Source organism: Lactuca saligna, chromosome 2, assembly GCF_052625555.1.
Source record: "Lactuca saligna cultivar CGN05327 chromosome 2, ASM5262555v1, whole genome shotgun sequence".
In the NCBI taxonomy this organism is placed as follows: domain Eukaryota; kingdom Viridiplantae; phylum Streptophyta; class Magnoliopsida; order Asterales; family Asteraceae; genus Lactuca; species Lactuca saligna.
The window spans coordinates 15,130,219-15,147,603 of record NC_136418.1 but is presented as its reverse complement, the minus strand read 5'-3'; the positions used below and the strand labels follow the sequence as shown (position 1 = coordinate 15,147,603).

Sequence of the window (17,385 nt, the reverse complement as noted above, 5' to 3'; positions counted from 1 at the left end):
GAGGCTCGGCAGATAGAGCCCTTCCAATCATAGTCCGTCGAGTGGCCCGCAATGTCGAAATGAACATGGCAGCCATTCAACGAACTGTGGAACTCGAGACAGACTTGGATGCCAACACAAACCGTATTCGTAGTATCGAGGTTGCTTATGAGAGGATCTTGAGAGACAATGAAGCTCAGCAGCGAGAGCTAGCTGCAACTCGAGCTGAGGTCGTAGAGCTCCGAGCATGCCAATTAGTATACGAGAGTCGCCTGCTTGAAATGGAGCGCCAGTTGACTACCTAAGGTTCCGCCCTAGAAGTGCCCGTCGCCAGTAGGAAATATTCTACTTGTCCTTCCTTTTGGTCTAAAGAATAGTTTTCCTATATATGTTCCAAGTAGCTCCTTTCTCTGTAGACATTCTTGCTTTGCAAGTACCGATTTGCTAGTTCTTTATGTTGTCAAATTGATCCTCTGTTGATATGTGGTAAACCTACTCCTAGGTCAAATTTTTCCAACTTTGTGTAATCTTGATATCGACAATGGTGGCAACTATCATATTTCAGTTAAAGATTTTCATTGTCAAAAGTGTACCTTAGATCGATAGCATGAAAAGTGAGCAACTTTATCAAGGTCCCATCACTATTTTGTCCTCAAAACGTGAATCATGAGATGTACTTAGATGATTATTCTTTTTCCCCATCAATTTAATATCAGTCTCCATAAAAAGCTACGATGATATAATCGACATGAGATGGTTGGGCCCCAAATCGTGCTAATATCCTTTGCTTCGAGAAAGCGATTCATCTCAATCTTCCCTTCAAAGAAATCCTCAATGGCCTCAGTGATAAGATTTTTTTGAACCTTCGTATCATTTCCTGTGTCAAGCCTATGAGTAGCTGCGGAAGGAATGCTATGCATTCCTGGCTCATGTGGACAATGAGACACAAGAAGTTAAGGACCTCGAGAGCATCTCTGAAGTCTGCAACTTTCCCGATGTCTTCCCCAAAGACATTCCAGGGATTTCTTCCGAGTTCCAAGTTGAATCCCATGATCAACTTGATCCTCGGAACTACCCTTATAGCCAAATCTCCATATTGTCAAGAGCCGACGAAAATATGAGAATTACTCAGCCAGCCCGATGGGCTGAGCAACCAGGAGTTCATAAACTTGTTGTATGTAAACTTTGTGTGCTCAAATCTTTTCTATCCTTGCTAAGACCATATCATGGGGATGTGGGTCGAATCAATGAGAGTCAGATAAGCAAAACGAGAAATCTTAGTGCATAGATAAATGTTTAGGATACATCCAGAGGCAACCATTGTTGCTCACAAGCTTCTTTTCTTGACATGTAGCAGATCATGCCTCCGAAGAAACATAACCAATCCACCAGTAAGGCACCAATCCTCCAGATGGACTCAGCTACATTCCAAGCTACTATCACATCAGTGGTGACAGTAACTGTTCTTAATGCTATTAACATGAATGTGGGTTGAAGTGTTAACGGTAATCCGAATCTTGGTGTTAACCAATCTCAACAACAAGTGCCTACTAGAAAGGACACACCTAACCTTCTAAAACGAAAGTTCAAAGGAAGTTGTTCAACCCAAAGACCTACTGAGAGGAAACAATTTGGGACAGTCAGTACCCTATTCATCCCTGCTGTTCCCACACCCACCATACCCTATAGTGGAAATCTCCCGCACTGCAAAAAATGCAACTACCATCATCATGGAGTCTGCCGAGTGCTGCATTGCACCAGATGCAACAGGAAAGGACACACCTCCCACGGTTGTAGAACCCTATTCAAGTTTATCACTCCGACTACCAATGTTGGGACAAGTCCAACTTGTTACCTCTGTTGAAGTCTAGGACATTTCAAAAGAGACTGGCCAACAGAGAAGAACAATGGGGAAACAGGAGGAGTCTGACCTTAGAGAATGAGGAACCATCAAAGAACCCTGCTATGTTTTGGTATGTTTTCGAAAACCCCTATAATTCTTCATAATCGTGATTATTTCCTCGTCCAAATTAAATCACGACATCCTTATAAGATTTAAAGCCCCAATGAGTAAGTTATGACAATGTAGTGAATACGTTAAGTTCAGTTGTAATTATACATGACTCGTATACGCCAAGCAATCATAGGAAAATCTAGTAAGAACCATCCCATCGAGAGCCCATAGTTTCAAAACATCTGGACCCTCGCATTAATAGTACCCACCAAGTCCAAATCAAACGCAGAAAATACCAGCGACGTTCATTTAAGGATGCCAATATGCTACCAAAACGATCCTCCCAGACTAACCTGACGCACGATTCTATGACACCATTATGTCTAGCTCGACTGAGTCTATGTTAAACCAAAATCTTTTGTCTTAAATTGTTCGATCGCGAAACTCTCGTCGCTCGTGATGACAACCAGATTCGAACTTCAAAGAATTCACATCTCTTCAAAATTCGAAAGTATTAATACGAAGAGTATCATCCGCAAAGAGAAGGACAAAGTAAGAGAACCATTCGGACAATCGAAGATGTGTCATGGGACCCACATCTATCCTTAATTGAACCTTCTTACAACAACGGTGACCTTTCTAGTAGCAAGGTTGCGCCGTTCGATGCCCTCTGCAACCATAAGTATAGACCCCATATGTGCTGGGCTGAGGCGGGCGACACGCAAATAAACAAGAGTGGAGTCCCCGACAGCACTCTCACAAGTCCTGAAATCACCCGAGGGACGGCAGAAAAGATCGTACGAAAGGGGCTATGTCGATAATAGACAAAAATCATTGGAGTCCCAGATTGGTGAGCGTGTCTTTCTTACAGGTTTCACCCTACAAAATCCTGATACGTTGCGAAAAGCATAGAAAGCTAAATCCAAGATACGTTGGACCATCCGATATCCTTTCTAAGGTCGGTCTAGTAAACGTACGAACTCCAGTTACCTCGAGAACTTAGCAAATTCCATTTCGCCTCCCACGAATCGAATCTAAAGAAGTATCGGTCCGATGAGACATTTGCAATTCCCATGAACCTTAAGTACCTCCATCTTTTCCAAGGCCATGAATTATATTTCTTGAATTTTGGGATGAAATTCCCTCTAACAGGGGGAAGATGTGACAACCTGAAACTTCCGTCTCGCACACTTAGCCATTTCAATCAAAGTTAAACATGTTTCGTTGACTTCTGGCACTGTTTAAGGGTTCGTTTAAGTGATTCTAAGCTTGAGTATGACCAAGGTCGAGTTTAGGAATGAGTCGGAGTGTTGAATACTGAAAAATTGGGCCATACACACCTCTTGGAGGAGTGTATGGCTGAACACGAGTGTACGGCCGTACACACGGGTGTGCGGCCGCACACGCACTCCCTTGGCAGCACACTCACTTTTGGCAGCACCTTTACCCCTATATAAAGGGTAGCCCCCTTCCTTTCATTTCTTTAACACCTTGGCAGCACACAACATCATTTCCTCTCAAGTTTCTCCAACTTTGAACCTTCCAAAGCTTCAAAAACGTGAGTAGTCCAACCCTTAGCTTGTTATACTTGAAGAACCTCTTGATCTAGGCCTTGAATCATGAAAGTCCCATCATGTTATTCATCTCGTGAAGGATTGCGGTAGCATACCCATGTGTACGGCAACACACTCATTTGTGCGACCATACACACACACACACACCATAGGATAACAAACCCATTTCTAAGACCCTAAAATTCTACTACCACCAAGTATGGGCTTAGGACACTTCATGGATGCAAGTATTAACCTTGAAAACACCTTTGAAGTGGCCATACACCTCACTCATGCAATCCTTTGAGGTCCTAACACTTAGTGCAAGTAGTCCCAAGTTCTTAGAATGGTTCTTCGTCACATTTAGTGGTGAAATACCATCATTTGACTCCTTTATGTGTCATTACTTGTTGATTAGGATCAAATCGTGTTCAAGGCTTCACTTGAACATTCCTCATTCCGTATCGATCCTTCATTCAAATCACCCAAGGTGAGTTCATACCCCTATGTTTTTCCGAGTTTTTTATGTTTTCAGGGGGGGACTACAAGCAAACAGTGCAAGGAAACTTATGCTCAAAATATATTATTTTGTTTAAGATAATTATATTTTTAGTATGCTTTTAACACGGAAAACAATTTTACCAACCGATTAAGAAATCAACACGTAGAAACAGTTTTCAAAACTAGAACAATGAACTTGTGAATCATATAGTAAAATGTATTATTTTATAAACGATTCATGCAAATCATAAACAGGATTTTTGGTATTATTACTTGTAAATTTGTTAGGATATGTTTGAGACACGTCTTTGGTAACACTCACCACAGGAAACAGAGTGGAGGACTAACACTCGTGACCAGAGTCTCTTGTAGGGAGAGCGTGACTGTTGTGTATAGATCTATACGGGACTGACAATCCCGCACCTCACTGCTAGCTATAGTCGGACCGACAGGTCTGCGGGTGACAAAGTCATTAAGGATATCGGTCGTTGTGGGCCATATCCAGTCAGTTATGGTCATGAAACTCACAACCTAGATAACAGGAATTTACATTTGTAATAATGAATCAAATGAACTAACCTCAAAGTAATAACCGATAAATTACTGGAGGGTGTTACTAATAATAACTTCAGGACTTAGTTCATCACGGTTTTCTTTTATTTAGTTTTATTTATATAATAAGGCTAATATACCTCTCTGGGTGTAACCAAGGTTTTTAAAAGAAAACTACTTTTCGAGTTTGGTAGATACTTGCACACCTCAGTTTAGAACGGATAATCAACCATCAACCTTTAGGGAAAATATAGGATTTTTCCGGGATAAACCGGCTATTCAAAACGGATTGTTTTTCAATGCATATTCATATTCATTCCTGGAAGTCATGGAATGAATGGGTTTTCAAACACGCTTTTCATAAGAAAATATAGGATTTTCTTGAGGAACACTTTTCTAAAGGATTCAAAGAACACTTTTCCACCAAAACTAAATACTTATGAACTCACCAGCTCTATGCTGGTATATTTTCAAAATTGCTTGTATTCTCAAGGAATTTCTAGGAGTTCGGAGAAGTCGAAGCGTTAGAGTCGCACCTTCTACCTTTGATAAGAACAAAACTATGTATTAAACAATGTAAACCTTTTTAACATAAGTATTCAATGTCTGGTTGTGTTTACTATGCTTGCTATGATAAATTGTTGTGATACTACGCATGATGTCACCCACCCCCGAACGTTTCCGCCGTTCTGGTTCGGGGGTGTGACAGAATTAAAAGGGTATTATAGTCTTTTCAAGTCATTTTAACTTTATCAAGGACCAAAACCATAAAAAATATTCAATTTTGAACCAATGATACAAGTTGGAAACTTTTTGGACCTTATCCACATTTTTTGACAAACCATAGGAACCAAATTTATAGTTGACAAAACTTCAAAAATGGTCCCTGTGATTTCCGAACATTTGAAGTTTAGTCCCAATTTTTTAAAAACCTCACAGATAGTCCATGTGGTCTCAAAACTTTTAACAAGTGGTCATTTTCGCTAACACCGTTATCTTTTGGCCGCTAAGTGAAGGGCATTTCTGTCATTTCACTACCACAGGGACCATTTATGAAGTTTTGCCTTATTTAAAATAATAAAAAAACATATTTAATATTACAGGGTCCCACATCTCTCTCTCTCTCATATCCTTGACAAAGCTCAATCCACATCTCCATTTGCGCTCTCCTCATCTTCCCGATCACTCTGCTCCTCTTCACCCTCCTCACTTTTGAACCTAATAACAATTTCATCAGATCCTCTCATCATCATCATTATCGTTGGTACTTCTCACAGGTCTGGTTTGCACATGAAATCAGACCTTCTCTTTCATCTTCTCTTGTTAGTGATGGCTACAAATCTCACCCGCATCAGTAGATATCTAATGTTAAAATTTGCATTAGAACGTATTTAATAAGATATTTATCACATTTTTTACATCCCATTGTCTTTGAATCTCTTGAGACCAATTGTGTGGGTTTATATGCATTCTCAAAGAATATAGGTGTTGTGGTTCCCCCAAAAACTTCAAAAAATCAATAGAAAAACTTCACCATTTTTTGAATCGTTCACCCAGAAGGCCAGGTCTGATCTTGAAATCTGATTCACAACAGGTGTGGTAATGGTTGGGGTTAGTGTCTTCCTAGAAAGGAAATTGAAATTGTATGTGCCCAAAAATGAAATAAAAAACAATTACCCTAAAGCCAGTGCAGACACTCGATGAGGTGCCATTTGCTTGCTTCCTAAGCTTCGGTAACCAAAACAGCAAAGTTGATTGAAAATTTACATCATCCCATCATGAATCGCGATTGTTTCGGTTATACCTAGGAAATTCGGTAGAGGCCAACTCATATCACCCGGTTCCGGTGTCTCTAACTCCGGCACCTCCTCTTCGTTCGCAGGCCAGTTGTACTCCAGAACCATACCGAAGCATTGTAATGGCCTCGAGGATGGTAATCACAACAAGAATCGGGAACTACGACATGAAAAATGAGCAACAAGAGAAGGTTTTTTGGGGATATTCTGAATATTTGAAACCTTTCTTCAAAATCACCATCAGCTCTAGCAGAAACATGATGGGATGGAGTGCAAGCTTTAAATTTTTCTCGAGTAATGATTTATATGGAGTTTATGTGTGTTTGATTAGCATATAGAAAGAGATAGTTAGTTTATAGTCGATTGTTCCGAGAGAGAGAGAGAGAGAGAGAGAGAGAGAGAGAGAGAGAGAGAGGGAGAGAGAGAGAGATGTGGGACCCTGTAATATTAAATATGTTTTTTGTTATTTTAAATAAGGCAAAACTTCATAAATGGTCATGTGGTAGTGAAATGATAGAAACGCCTTCACTTAACGGCCAAAAGCTAACGGAGTTAGTGAAAAGGACCATCTATTAAAAGTTTTGAAACCACAGGGACCATATGTGAGGTTTTTAAAAAATAGGGACTAAACTTCAGATTTTTGAAAACCACAGGACCTTTTTTGAACTTTTGTCTTTACAGTTTAGTCTAAATGGAATAATATTAACCCACAATGAACAACAGTACCCTTGTAACACCAAATGTACATAGTTTTTACATTTTACAACATAATTGAGTAAAAATATATCTTTTATCTTTTATCATAATAAACGCCTAATAAATAATTATATGTTACAATTACTACATTAACATAAAAAAGATCAACATTTTTTTGATAAAACATTTAAAAATATATATGTTCTATAAATGATATGTTAGTGTCTTCCTAAGATTAATAACAAACTTATAATATTTTATACACTTGTCAAACAAATGCACACAAGTGGAAAGAGAAACATGAGAGAATTTGATAGCAGTCTGTTAGAGAAGGCGAATCTCCCAAGAAAGAAACAGAGGATGGAGCAATTTTTTGAGTTTTTATATTCATACCAAAAGAAGGAAAATTAAATCTGCTTAAATAAGCTGCTAACTATCTAGAAACTAGGAATGGGAAATGGTCAAAAGACCTTATGCATGCATCTAAACGTGGCCTAATACCTTGCAACTACAGCTGAAAATAAGGAAAGACTTAATCAACCAAGACTTCTTCTCATGTACTGCTTTAGTCCATTAACCTAGCATGTTTTCGGGTGGTTCTCTTGGGCCTGTGCTGGACTCCTGTTGGTTTGTTGTTGTTTGGGCTTGCATCAATTGCCCCTTCCTTGGCAATGAGCTCGTCCTCGAGCGATGACGTGAGGGGATTGTTCATACAAAATTCTAGAAACCGGAGACGGAATTATGCAAAGGACTCCCATGTAGGCTGTGTTGCATCTGCATTGTCCCATTCCACCAAAACTTGCATCGACTTCCCAGCATGTTTATGTTGAAGGATGTTTTTGGGTTGCACAGTAGCTACTGATGTAATTTCGGGTAGCGGAATCGGTGTGGGGTTTCCATGAGCTTGGCGAAGTAATGATACGTGGAAAACTGAGTGGATTTTGGCTTCCGCAGGAAGAGCCAAGCGGTATGCAACCTGGCCGATACGCTCCAAGACTTTAAAGGGTCCATAAAATCTCTTGGTGAGTTTCTTGGTCTCCTGTGAATGTACCGACTTTTGGCGATAATCCTTCAGCCTTAAGTAGACCATGTCGCCTACTGAAAATTCCTTGTCCATCCTGTGTGCATTAGCCAATGTTGTCATTCTTTGTTGGGCTCGTCTAAGGTTTTCTTTGAGGAGAGAACGTAGTCTTTGGTGTTCTTTTAGGGTGGTGTCGATAGTGGTTGTTTCGGATGTACCATCTCGATACTGATGGAGGTCTGGTACGGGATGACCATATAAGGCTTGAAAGGGTGGCATCCCGATGGCGCTGTGGTGAGCTGAGTTGTACCAAAATTCGGCTAGGTGAAGGAATTTGGTCCAACAATGGGGTTCATCACTAACAAAAGAGCGAAGATAGTTTTGCAGGCATCGATTAATGACCTCTGTTTGGTCGTCCGTTTGCGGATGGTACGCTGTTGAGTATCGAAGTTGTGTACCTAGCTGCTTAAAGAGCTCTTTCCAAAAGGAACTAAGAAAAATGGAATCGCGATCTGACACAATGCTTTTAGGGATGCCATGCAACTTATAAACGTGGCTGAGGAAGAGTGTTGCTAGGGTAACTGCACCGAAGTTGGTTGGTAGGGCGATAAAGTGTGCTGTCTTGGAGAAGCGATCGACAATCACCCATATTGCTGTTTTTCCCGCAGAGAGAGGTAAGTGGGTAATAAAATCCATGGAGATGTCTTGCCATGCCATGGATGGAACCGGAAGTGGTTGGAGCAGCCCATATGGTTTGTGCGTTGGGGACTTAATCTGTTGGCAGGTAGCACAATTGCGACTGAAGGCAGTCACATCAGTCTTCAACTTTGGCCATAAGAAGATGGCAGAGATGCGTTTCATGGTGGGTAGGGTGCCCGAGTGTCCCCCCAAGGGCGAAGCATGGTATTTCGTGAGCAATTTTTGGCGGATGGAAGGTTCCTCTGGAATGTAGAGGCGTTGGTTGTGGTAGATTAACCCATCGCGGAGCTGGAAGCCATCATGATCATGTGTTTTAGTGAGGAGTGTTGTAGTCAGCGCTAGTCCACTGGGGTGGTAAAAAATTGTCAGAGCTCGCTGAGCCAGGTGGGGTCTATTGTAGAAAGGGCCAGTAGTTGTGGTGTCTCCATCCGACTTAGAGCATCAGCGACTAAGTTTTCTTTCCCGGGCTTGTAGATGATTTCAAAATCATACCCAAGAAGTTTTGTTGCCCATTTATACTGTTCTGGTGTTTGAACTACTTGGGAGAGGAGGTGTTTGAGGCTGCGCTGGTTTGTGAAGATGCGAAACTTGCGCCCTATGAGGTATTGATGCCACTTTTTGACAGCTTCTATAATGGCGAATAGTTCTCTCACGTAGGTGGATGCAACCTGCATACGGGGACAAAAGCGTTTGCTGAAGAATGCAATAGGTTTATCCTCCTGTGACAATACGACACCAATGGCAATCGTGGAAGCATCAGTTGTAACTTCGAAAGGTTTTGCGAAGTCAGGAAGGGTGAGAGTGATCGGGGTGGTCATTGCAGCTTTGAGGTGGTGAAATGATGTCTCAGCTTCCGGGGTCCATGCAAAGGAGGTTTTATGTAGGATGTCCGTAAGACCTGATGCAATGATTGCATAACTTGGAACAAAACGCCGATAGTACCCTGTGAGACCAAGAAAACCACGTAAATTAGTAAGGTTCGTGGGACGTGGCCGTTTCTGGATGGAGAATAGATTTTCTGGGTCAGCTTGCACTCCATTGGCCGAGATGATGTGGCCTAGGTAGCCGATGGTGTCAACAACAAAGGTACACTTGGAGCTTTTCGCATAGAAACTGTGTTGGGCGAGCTTGATGAACACCTGTTGTAGATGATGGTAATGCTGATCTAAGGAGGAGCTATAGACTAGAATGTCATCGAAAAACACGAGTACGTAACGACGTAAAGCATCACGGAATAATTCGTTCATGGTTGCTTGGAAGGTGGATGGGGCATTGGAGAGGCCGAAGGGCATTACGAGAAACTCGTAATGATCATCAATGGTTCGAAACGCTGTCTTGTGTGTGTCTCCGGAGGCAACCCGTATTTGGTGATATCCCGCGTGTAGATCGATTTTAGAGAATACTGAAGCACCATGAAGTTCATCAAGGAGCTCATCTACTGTGGGAATTGGAAAGAGATCCTTGATGGTGATAGCATTGAGTGCCCGGTAATCGACGCAAAACCTTCAGGTTCCATCTTTTTTGCGAACTAATAGTACCGGGGATGAGTATGGACTCTGGCTTGGTTTGATCGCACCATCCGTGAGCATTTCTTTGATGAGTGGTCATGATCTGCTTCTAGTAATATGGGTATCGATATGGCTTAACGTTGACAGGTGGGGAGTTGGGAAGGATAGGAATATGGTGGTCGTTTGTGCGTGAGGGAGGCAGGGAAGTGGGTACTGCGAAGATTTGTTGATAAGTCTGAAGTAGTGCAGCAATAGTGGCGTTAGGGTGGGTTTGTGCAGCCGGTTGCGATTCCGATTGAGATGGTTCAAAGTGAAAATACAAGGTGTGCAAGGAGGCTACGCTCTGTTTTTGTAATAAGCCTTGGATGCTAGATGGGGAAGCTGGACTGGAGATGGGCTCTCCTTTAAGAGTAATTACGGATGGGCCATGGTTGAAGGTAAGTTGAGGTATCGAGAAGTCTACCAAAATTGGGCCTAGGGTACGAAGCCAGGCTAAACCCAAAATAATATCTTCCCCTTCAACAGGTATTACAAAAAAAAGGAATGGTAAATAGGGTTTTGTGTAAATAAATGGGTAAATTAGGGCATATACTATCGCAGTGGAGAAAGGCGCCACTGCCCACCATTACTGGGAACGACGCAATAACAGCAGGTGTTAAGTTCAGAGCTTGCATGACACGGGGCTGAATGATGTTGTGAGTACTGCCGTAGTCGACGAGTACTGTGACTGGGTGATTGTTGATATAGCCCGTGACACGTAGTGCTTGTGGTGAATCGATCCCATAAAAGGCAGACGTCGATAAGGAGAGTAAGTGTGGCATTACGCTTGTTGGCGAAGTCTCCTCGGTGGCGACGGAAAGAAGTTCTGGAAGTGACTCGTCGTCGTTATCCACAATCATGAGAAACTGAGGTGGGTTACATGTATGCCCAGGACTGTATTTTTCGGGGCACTTGAAGCACAATCCTTCAGAACGTCTTTTTTGGAGAGCTTTAGGAGATAGACGGGTGAATGGAAGGGTTTTTTTTGTGGGGGAGTAGGAAGCAGAGGTGGCAGATTAGTGGGTTTGAGTGGGGTAGTTGACGGTGTGGTGTGTGGAGACGAGTATGAAGATCTATTGGATGTGTAACGGGGTTTAGGACTGGTGAGTTTGTCTTCTATGAGTTTGGCGAGGCCATAGGTTTGGTGAAGTGTAGTGGGGTGCTGGATGGCTATTTCAGTTTGGATGTCTTCACGGAGGCCTGAGATAAAATAATTACGGAGGGCTACCGGTGTTAGCCCATCAACACGGTTACTAAGCTTCTCGAACTCAGCTTGATAGGCTGCAACTGTGGTTGTCTGTTGTAGCTTGAAAAGGGTAGCTTGGTGATTTTCATACGATGATGGACCAAAGCAGAGTTCCAGTGCGTGACAAAATTTTGCCCACGTGGTTAGCAAGTGGTTGGTAGCAAGGTGTTTGTACCAACTTAACGCCTCTCCTGTGAAATAGAAAATAGCTAATGGAAGGCGTTGATTATGAGGCATATTATAATAATCAAAGTAATTGTTAGCTTGGAAGATCCAATCTAACGGGTTGGAGTCGTCGAAATTTGGCAAGATAATCTTTGGGGGTCGGGGTTGTTGAGGTGGTAGCGGGGGTGGGGGTGGAGGGGGTGGAGGCGGCGGAGGTGGCGGTGGGGGTGGGGGTGGGTTCTGAATTGTGAGGAGGTTGATTAGTTGGTCTAGTTTGGCATTGGTTGTAGTGGAGAGGTGAGTGATTTGGAGAATGTTCTCCTGTAGGAGAGCCAAGGGGTTGTCTTTTGGTTGGCTACTACTCTCTTCTTTAGGAGGCATGGGAACGGCTGGATGAAAGCACCAAATGATAGCAGCCTGTTAGAGAAGGCAAATCTCCCAAGAAAGAAACAGAGGATGGAGCAATTTTCTGAGTTTTTATATTCATACCAAAAGAAGGAAAATTACATCTGCTTAAATAAGCTGCTAACTATCTAGAAACTAGGAATGGGAAATGGTCAAAAGACCTTATGCATGCATCTAAACGTGGCCTAATACCTTGCAACTACAGCTGAAAATAAAGAAAGACTTAATCAACCAAGACTTCTTCTCATGTACTGCTTTAGTCCATTAACCTAGCAGGTTTTCGGGTGGTTCTCTTGGGCCTGTGTTGGACTCCTGTTGGTTTGTTGTTGTTTGGGCTTGCATCAAAATTTGACATGATATCTAATAACATTGTGTGTTATGAAAAGAGAGTAGCATTATATCCACATCCACATGTACCCAACGTGGATAAACTTAAGAAACAATCAAATCCATTATCATTGTCTAGTATAATATTACATTGAATAATTATTGTGGTTGTGATTTCGTTGCAAGTTTACCTTTTTATTGAACAATTCATTGTCTAGTATATTTTATCCCTTTGGAGATAAAATATTGGGATAATGACAAAAATGATCACCATGTGAAATTTCATAAATTGTCATCCTTTTTTTTTACTAGTAGCACAACTATTTCATAATGGCTCAATTGCAAATTTACCATTTTATTGATAGAAACTTATAAATAAATTACGAAATTGTGTCATTCTTTTGCAAGTATAAATAGTTTCACATTAAAATAAGTAGGGACCCTTCTTAAAGAATGTTGCAATTCAAACTAACCAATTGCAAACTAGGTGTTATGTTGTGCTACTTGTCAAAAAGATGGTGTATTTGTTAAATGTAATCAAATGTTGGTCATTTTTGTGATTATTCTTAAAATATAAGTTAAAGTTTAATTATATATGAATATTTTTTGTTTTTGTCTCTTCTTAGTGCACCACGGATGCAACCCAATTTAAAAGCAAAGACTTGATTGGCAGACGCATCAAAGTTTGGTGGCCTATGGACAAAGTGTAAGTTTCTTTTCAAATTTTTATACAAAGTTTCATGAAATTGTGATATTTTTTCCTACAAGAATTGTTATTGATGCATGAAAGTATAAATTAAAGGTTTTATGAGGGCTTCTTGAAGTCTTATGATCATGAAAATAACAAAGAGGTGGTGAGATGAGACTCCTTGTTTTTTAGTTAATTTATCACATTTGCCTTGTTACTCCATGGTCAAAATAGTTGACTTATTGATATGGTTTGATGTGCATATCTAACAATCTTATCATGTTTAAGGTATTATATGATGATGGCGATATTGAAGTCCTATGTTTGGATAAGGAAAGGTGGAAACTTGTAAAGAGTGGGCACAAACTTGCAGAGGTATGTTTCCTTGTGTTTATGTGTAGGTTTTTTTTGGTTGGATGGAATGGAATGAACCATTCCATTCCTTCCTTGATTTCATTCTACCATACACTACAATTGATTTCTGATGATGTTTCACTCCAACCCTTTATAGAGGAAGCTCAAGACATATAGTCCACACCCTAAAGAAGGGTAAGTCGCTATACTCATGGTATTTCAACTTGTAATAAAACAAATACTAATTTTATTTGTAGTTTATAACATACATTCATGGATTTCACATGCTCTTAAGTCTTAATCTTTTCACTTCTCTTTTCCAGAGCATCTAAGAAACTTAAGTCATCGGGTATCTTCAAGCAAACTAAGGAATCAACTAACATGTGAGTAGGATATAATGATATACTACATTTTCATTAATTTTTCTCTTTATAAAGTTTATTTATCAAAGTTTGTTATAATGGTAGACCACCATCATTTGTGGTAAGAGGAAAAAGAACCCCAAGACAGAATTTGAACCAAGGGCAAAAAGGGGTATCACAAAGAAGTGCATATTTGGAAATTCGCAGAAGCAAAGATCCTGATGCGCCCATGCCTGAGGCCATATCCTCTAAAATCAACTATTTGGGCGTAGTTGAAGGTATAACACGAATCCTCCATGTTTCTTGATTGTATATGGAATGAGGGTATTTTGGTCTTTTTGTAATATATGTCTCTTTACTTGTTTAGACAAGTTAGAAAAGTCAAGATCCAAGGAGAACTAAACAATAGGAGATGTAGATAGCAGCTCAAATGATTCCATGTCTAAAAAACAGGTTTGGTAAATATATCGAGTTTGTTTTAAAAAACAGGTTTGGTAAATATAAAAAATATATTTAAAAAAAACACCTATACCGACAACCTTTCGTCGGTATATGTTTTAGCCATTCAAACCGTTAGGACCCTTTTCAGACGACTTATCGTCAGTATAATCGAACCTTTACCGATGACGTATCGTCGGTAAAGGTATCATTTTTGCCGACGATTAGTCGTTGGCATAAATTTATATTAAAACCTTTTTTTCCCCTCGAAAGTCAATCCCGATGACTCTTTTCTAGACTACAAGTCGTCTGCATTGCTGAATCTGTACATACGACATCTATCCCGATGACTTTTTTTACTTTTGCCGACGGAGCTATTCCGACGACTTTGTACAGACGACAAGTCGTCGGTATAGCCTATGCCGACGACATGTTGTCGGTATAGGGATATAAAAAGTCGTCGGTATAGGCATCGCTCCTTGTAGTGTTATCTTGACAAACTCTCCTGAGGGTTGTGAACTCCCCATGGTACATGGTGAGCGTTGAAGGTGGCAAAGTAGGCAGCTGCACAAGGCTTATTTTTTCATTATATATTTTTATTTAAAAATAAAAAATTATAATAAAGATAATAACATTTTTTTTCTTATTAATCCTGGACCTTTAAAAATATTTAATTTTTCAAGATGAAGGTTTCACCAAATCACCTTATGATATAATTTGTCCCACCTCATCCACAATATCTTAAGTTTTGACAAAATAAAGGTCATGAGAAGATCCGACATGTATTAGCAACTATGTAGAGAAAATTTGTGTACATACATGATACATCGTTTATTATCCACCTCATTCATGAAAAAGCAAAGATATATTGTTACTACAAAATATCATCCTTCGATCCTAAAAGGAAATTCGCTATGACATTTTATCAAACAAAACATATACGATCTGAATACAATTTAAAGAGGAGAAAAAACCAACCATCAATATTTTTGCACTTTCACAAACAAATTTAATATGAAATCACTAAATCGTAATATCAACAACTCAATAAACATGGCCTTTAATTGGAAAAAAAAAAATCATTGAAGCGATTAAACACAATGTAAATTACATACATGCTCAAGAAAAAGTAAACACATTCAATTCAACTTAGTTGGGTATTGAAAATCAATACAAAAGTAAGCTGAGGAAAGAAAGTCAACCGAACAACAATTTTTTATTGAAATGGAATGAGGCCTTCCTTTCCTTCTTTCATTAAGCCATACCAAATGGAAGATGCTTTTGGGCAAAACCGAAAAGAGTATGCCTTTATTTTTTTTTCAGATACAACCTTATGTTGAAAAATTAAGAAATTTTTTTTAATTTAAGAGGTTATATCTGAAAAGAGACTACCTCTTAATTTTCAAAAATTAAGAGGTAAACAAACAACTCTAAGTAAATAATAGTTTAATTAATGAAAGTTTTATCAATTTGATTAAAAATAATAAATATGTTTCAAAAAATTAATAAAATGATATTTTGATTATATTACATAAATTACTTTTCATTATTTTTTTTGACAATTTAGTAAACCAAATTAAAACAAATTTCATTCCATGTTAGTTAAACGAATAACAAATTCCAAATCCTTCTAAGTTTTTTGAAAAATTCAATTATTTCCAAAAATGTTTTGCCAACAAAACTCCCGGAATGTTTAGGGTTAGGTATATGAGAAGTTTGAGTTTGTATTTCTTTAATTAAGAAATGATGTTAAAATATGAAAATCTCGAGTTTTATACTTTTAAAATTGTAGGGCCGATGGCCAAAAAATATGGAGTATCTAGGTAAGTTGTTTAATTTTTTACTAAATTTTAAATCAAGCTTATGATAAATAACTATATTTATCTTATTCTCTTTAGATAAATATAACAAAATTAAAATTCTTTAAAATATTTTTTTATTTAACCCGTTTAAATTTCAACAGGTTTCGGAAACGAACATCTAATCTTTGATTTGATACGCATTATCTCAAAATCGAACACCATTTCCCAAATCTTCCGACTTCCATTTCATACTCATGTCCGACCAAATACCCTTTCATATTCAAGAGGAAATCATCAAAAGGCTTCCTGTCAAACCATTGCTTCAGTTTAGATCGGTCTCAAAAGCATGGAAGTCTTTGATCGACAGCTCCGAGTTTATTGCTGCTCACAGTAGCCATCACACTCATCCGCAACATCTACTTGTAAGGTATCAAGATCGGATAAACTCTAAGAAACAATATGTTTCTTTTGTCGACGATGACACTTTCCTGAAACATAGGTTTGTTCTAACTCTTCCACTCTCCGTTCAAATACTTGTTCTTCCAAGACACGTCGGTAGCTCTCACGGCTTGTTGTGTTTGTACGATAGTTATCTGGCTGTTGTATGGAACCCTTCGATTAGAAAATCGATTGCAGTTCATGTGCCTAATGAGAAGTGCGTGCACCACGAAACGGTTGTTGGTTTTGGTGTTTGTCCAGTCACTATTGATCCTAAGATCATCAAGATTACACAATTTAGTTCGTGGTACTGGAACGAAACGGAAATGAACCACCCTTTGAAGGTTGAAGTTTTTATACGATGAGTTCTGGGAAATGGAAAAGTCTATCTCTATCTAGCAATTTGCCGAGTAAGTCGTTTCGAGTTAGAGGGTCTCAGGTAGTTATTGATAGGTTTATCTACTGGTGTGCTTTGGGCAAGGTGTCCATAAATCGTATGTTATGCACACGTAATGTGATTATGTCTTTTAATATGAGTAATGAGAATATGGGAGTGGTAGACCTCCCAGAATATTTAGCTTCAGCCTACCCGTTCAACACATGGTTGTCCATTTATAAGCTAAGGGAGTCTCTTGCCTTGGTTGAATATAGTAGCGGGGTTTGTGTTGTATGGGTGATGGAATCTGGTGTTGTAAATAATTTTACAAGGCTATACACCATTAGGGCATCACATGGGCCAAAAATGATATTGGGATTTAGAGAAAGTGGCAAACCTATAATGGAAGTGAAAGATCATCTTATTGGACGTGGTACACTTGTTGTCTATGATCCAAACTTAGAAAAATTCAATGACCTTGAGATT

General features: G+C 39.5%; 1 protein-coding gene across 1 annotated transcript; it reads left to right on the top strand.

The window, feature by feature from the left end:
* Positions 1–16,339: 16,339 nt before the first annotated feature.
* LOC145029535 (putative F-box protein At1g47790) lies at positions 16,340–16,888 on the top strand. Its single transcript, XM_078978044.1, has one exon. The coding sequence runs from the start codon at positions 16,340–16,342 to the stop codon at positions 16,886–16,888; it is 549 nt and encodes a 182-aa protein (XP_078834170.1).
* Positions 16,889–17,385: the final 497 nt, after the last annotated feature.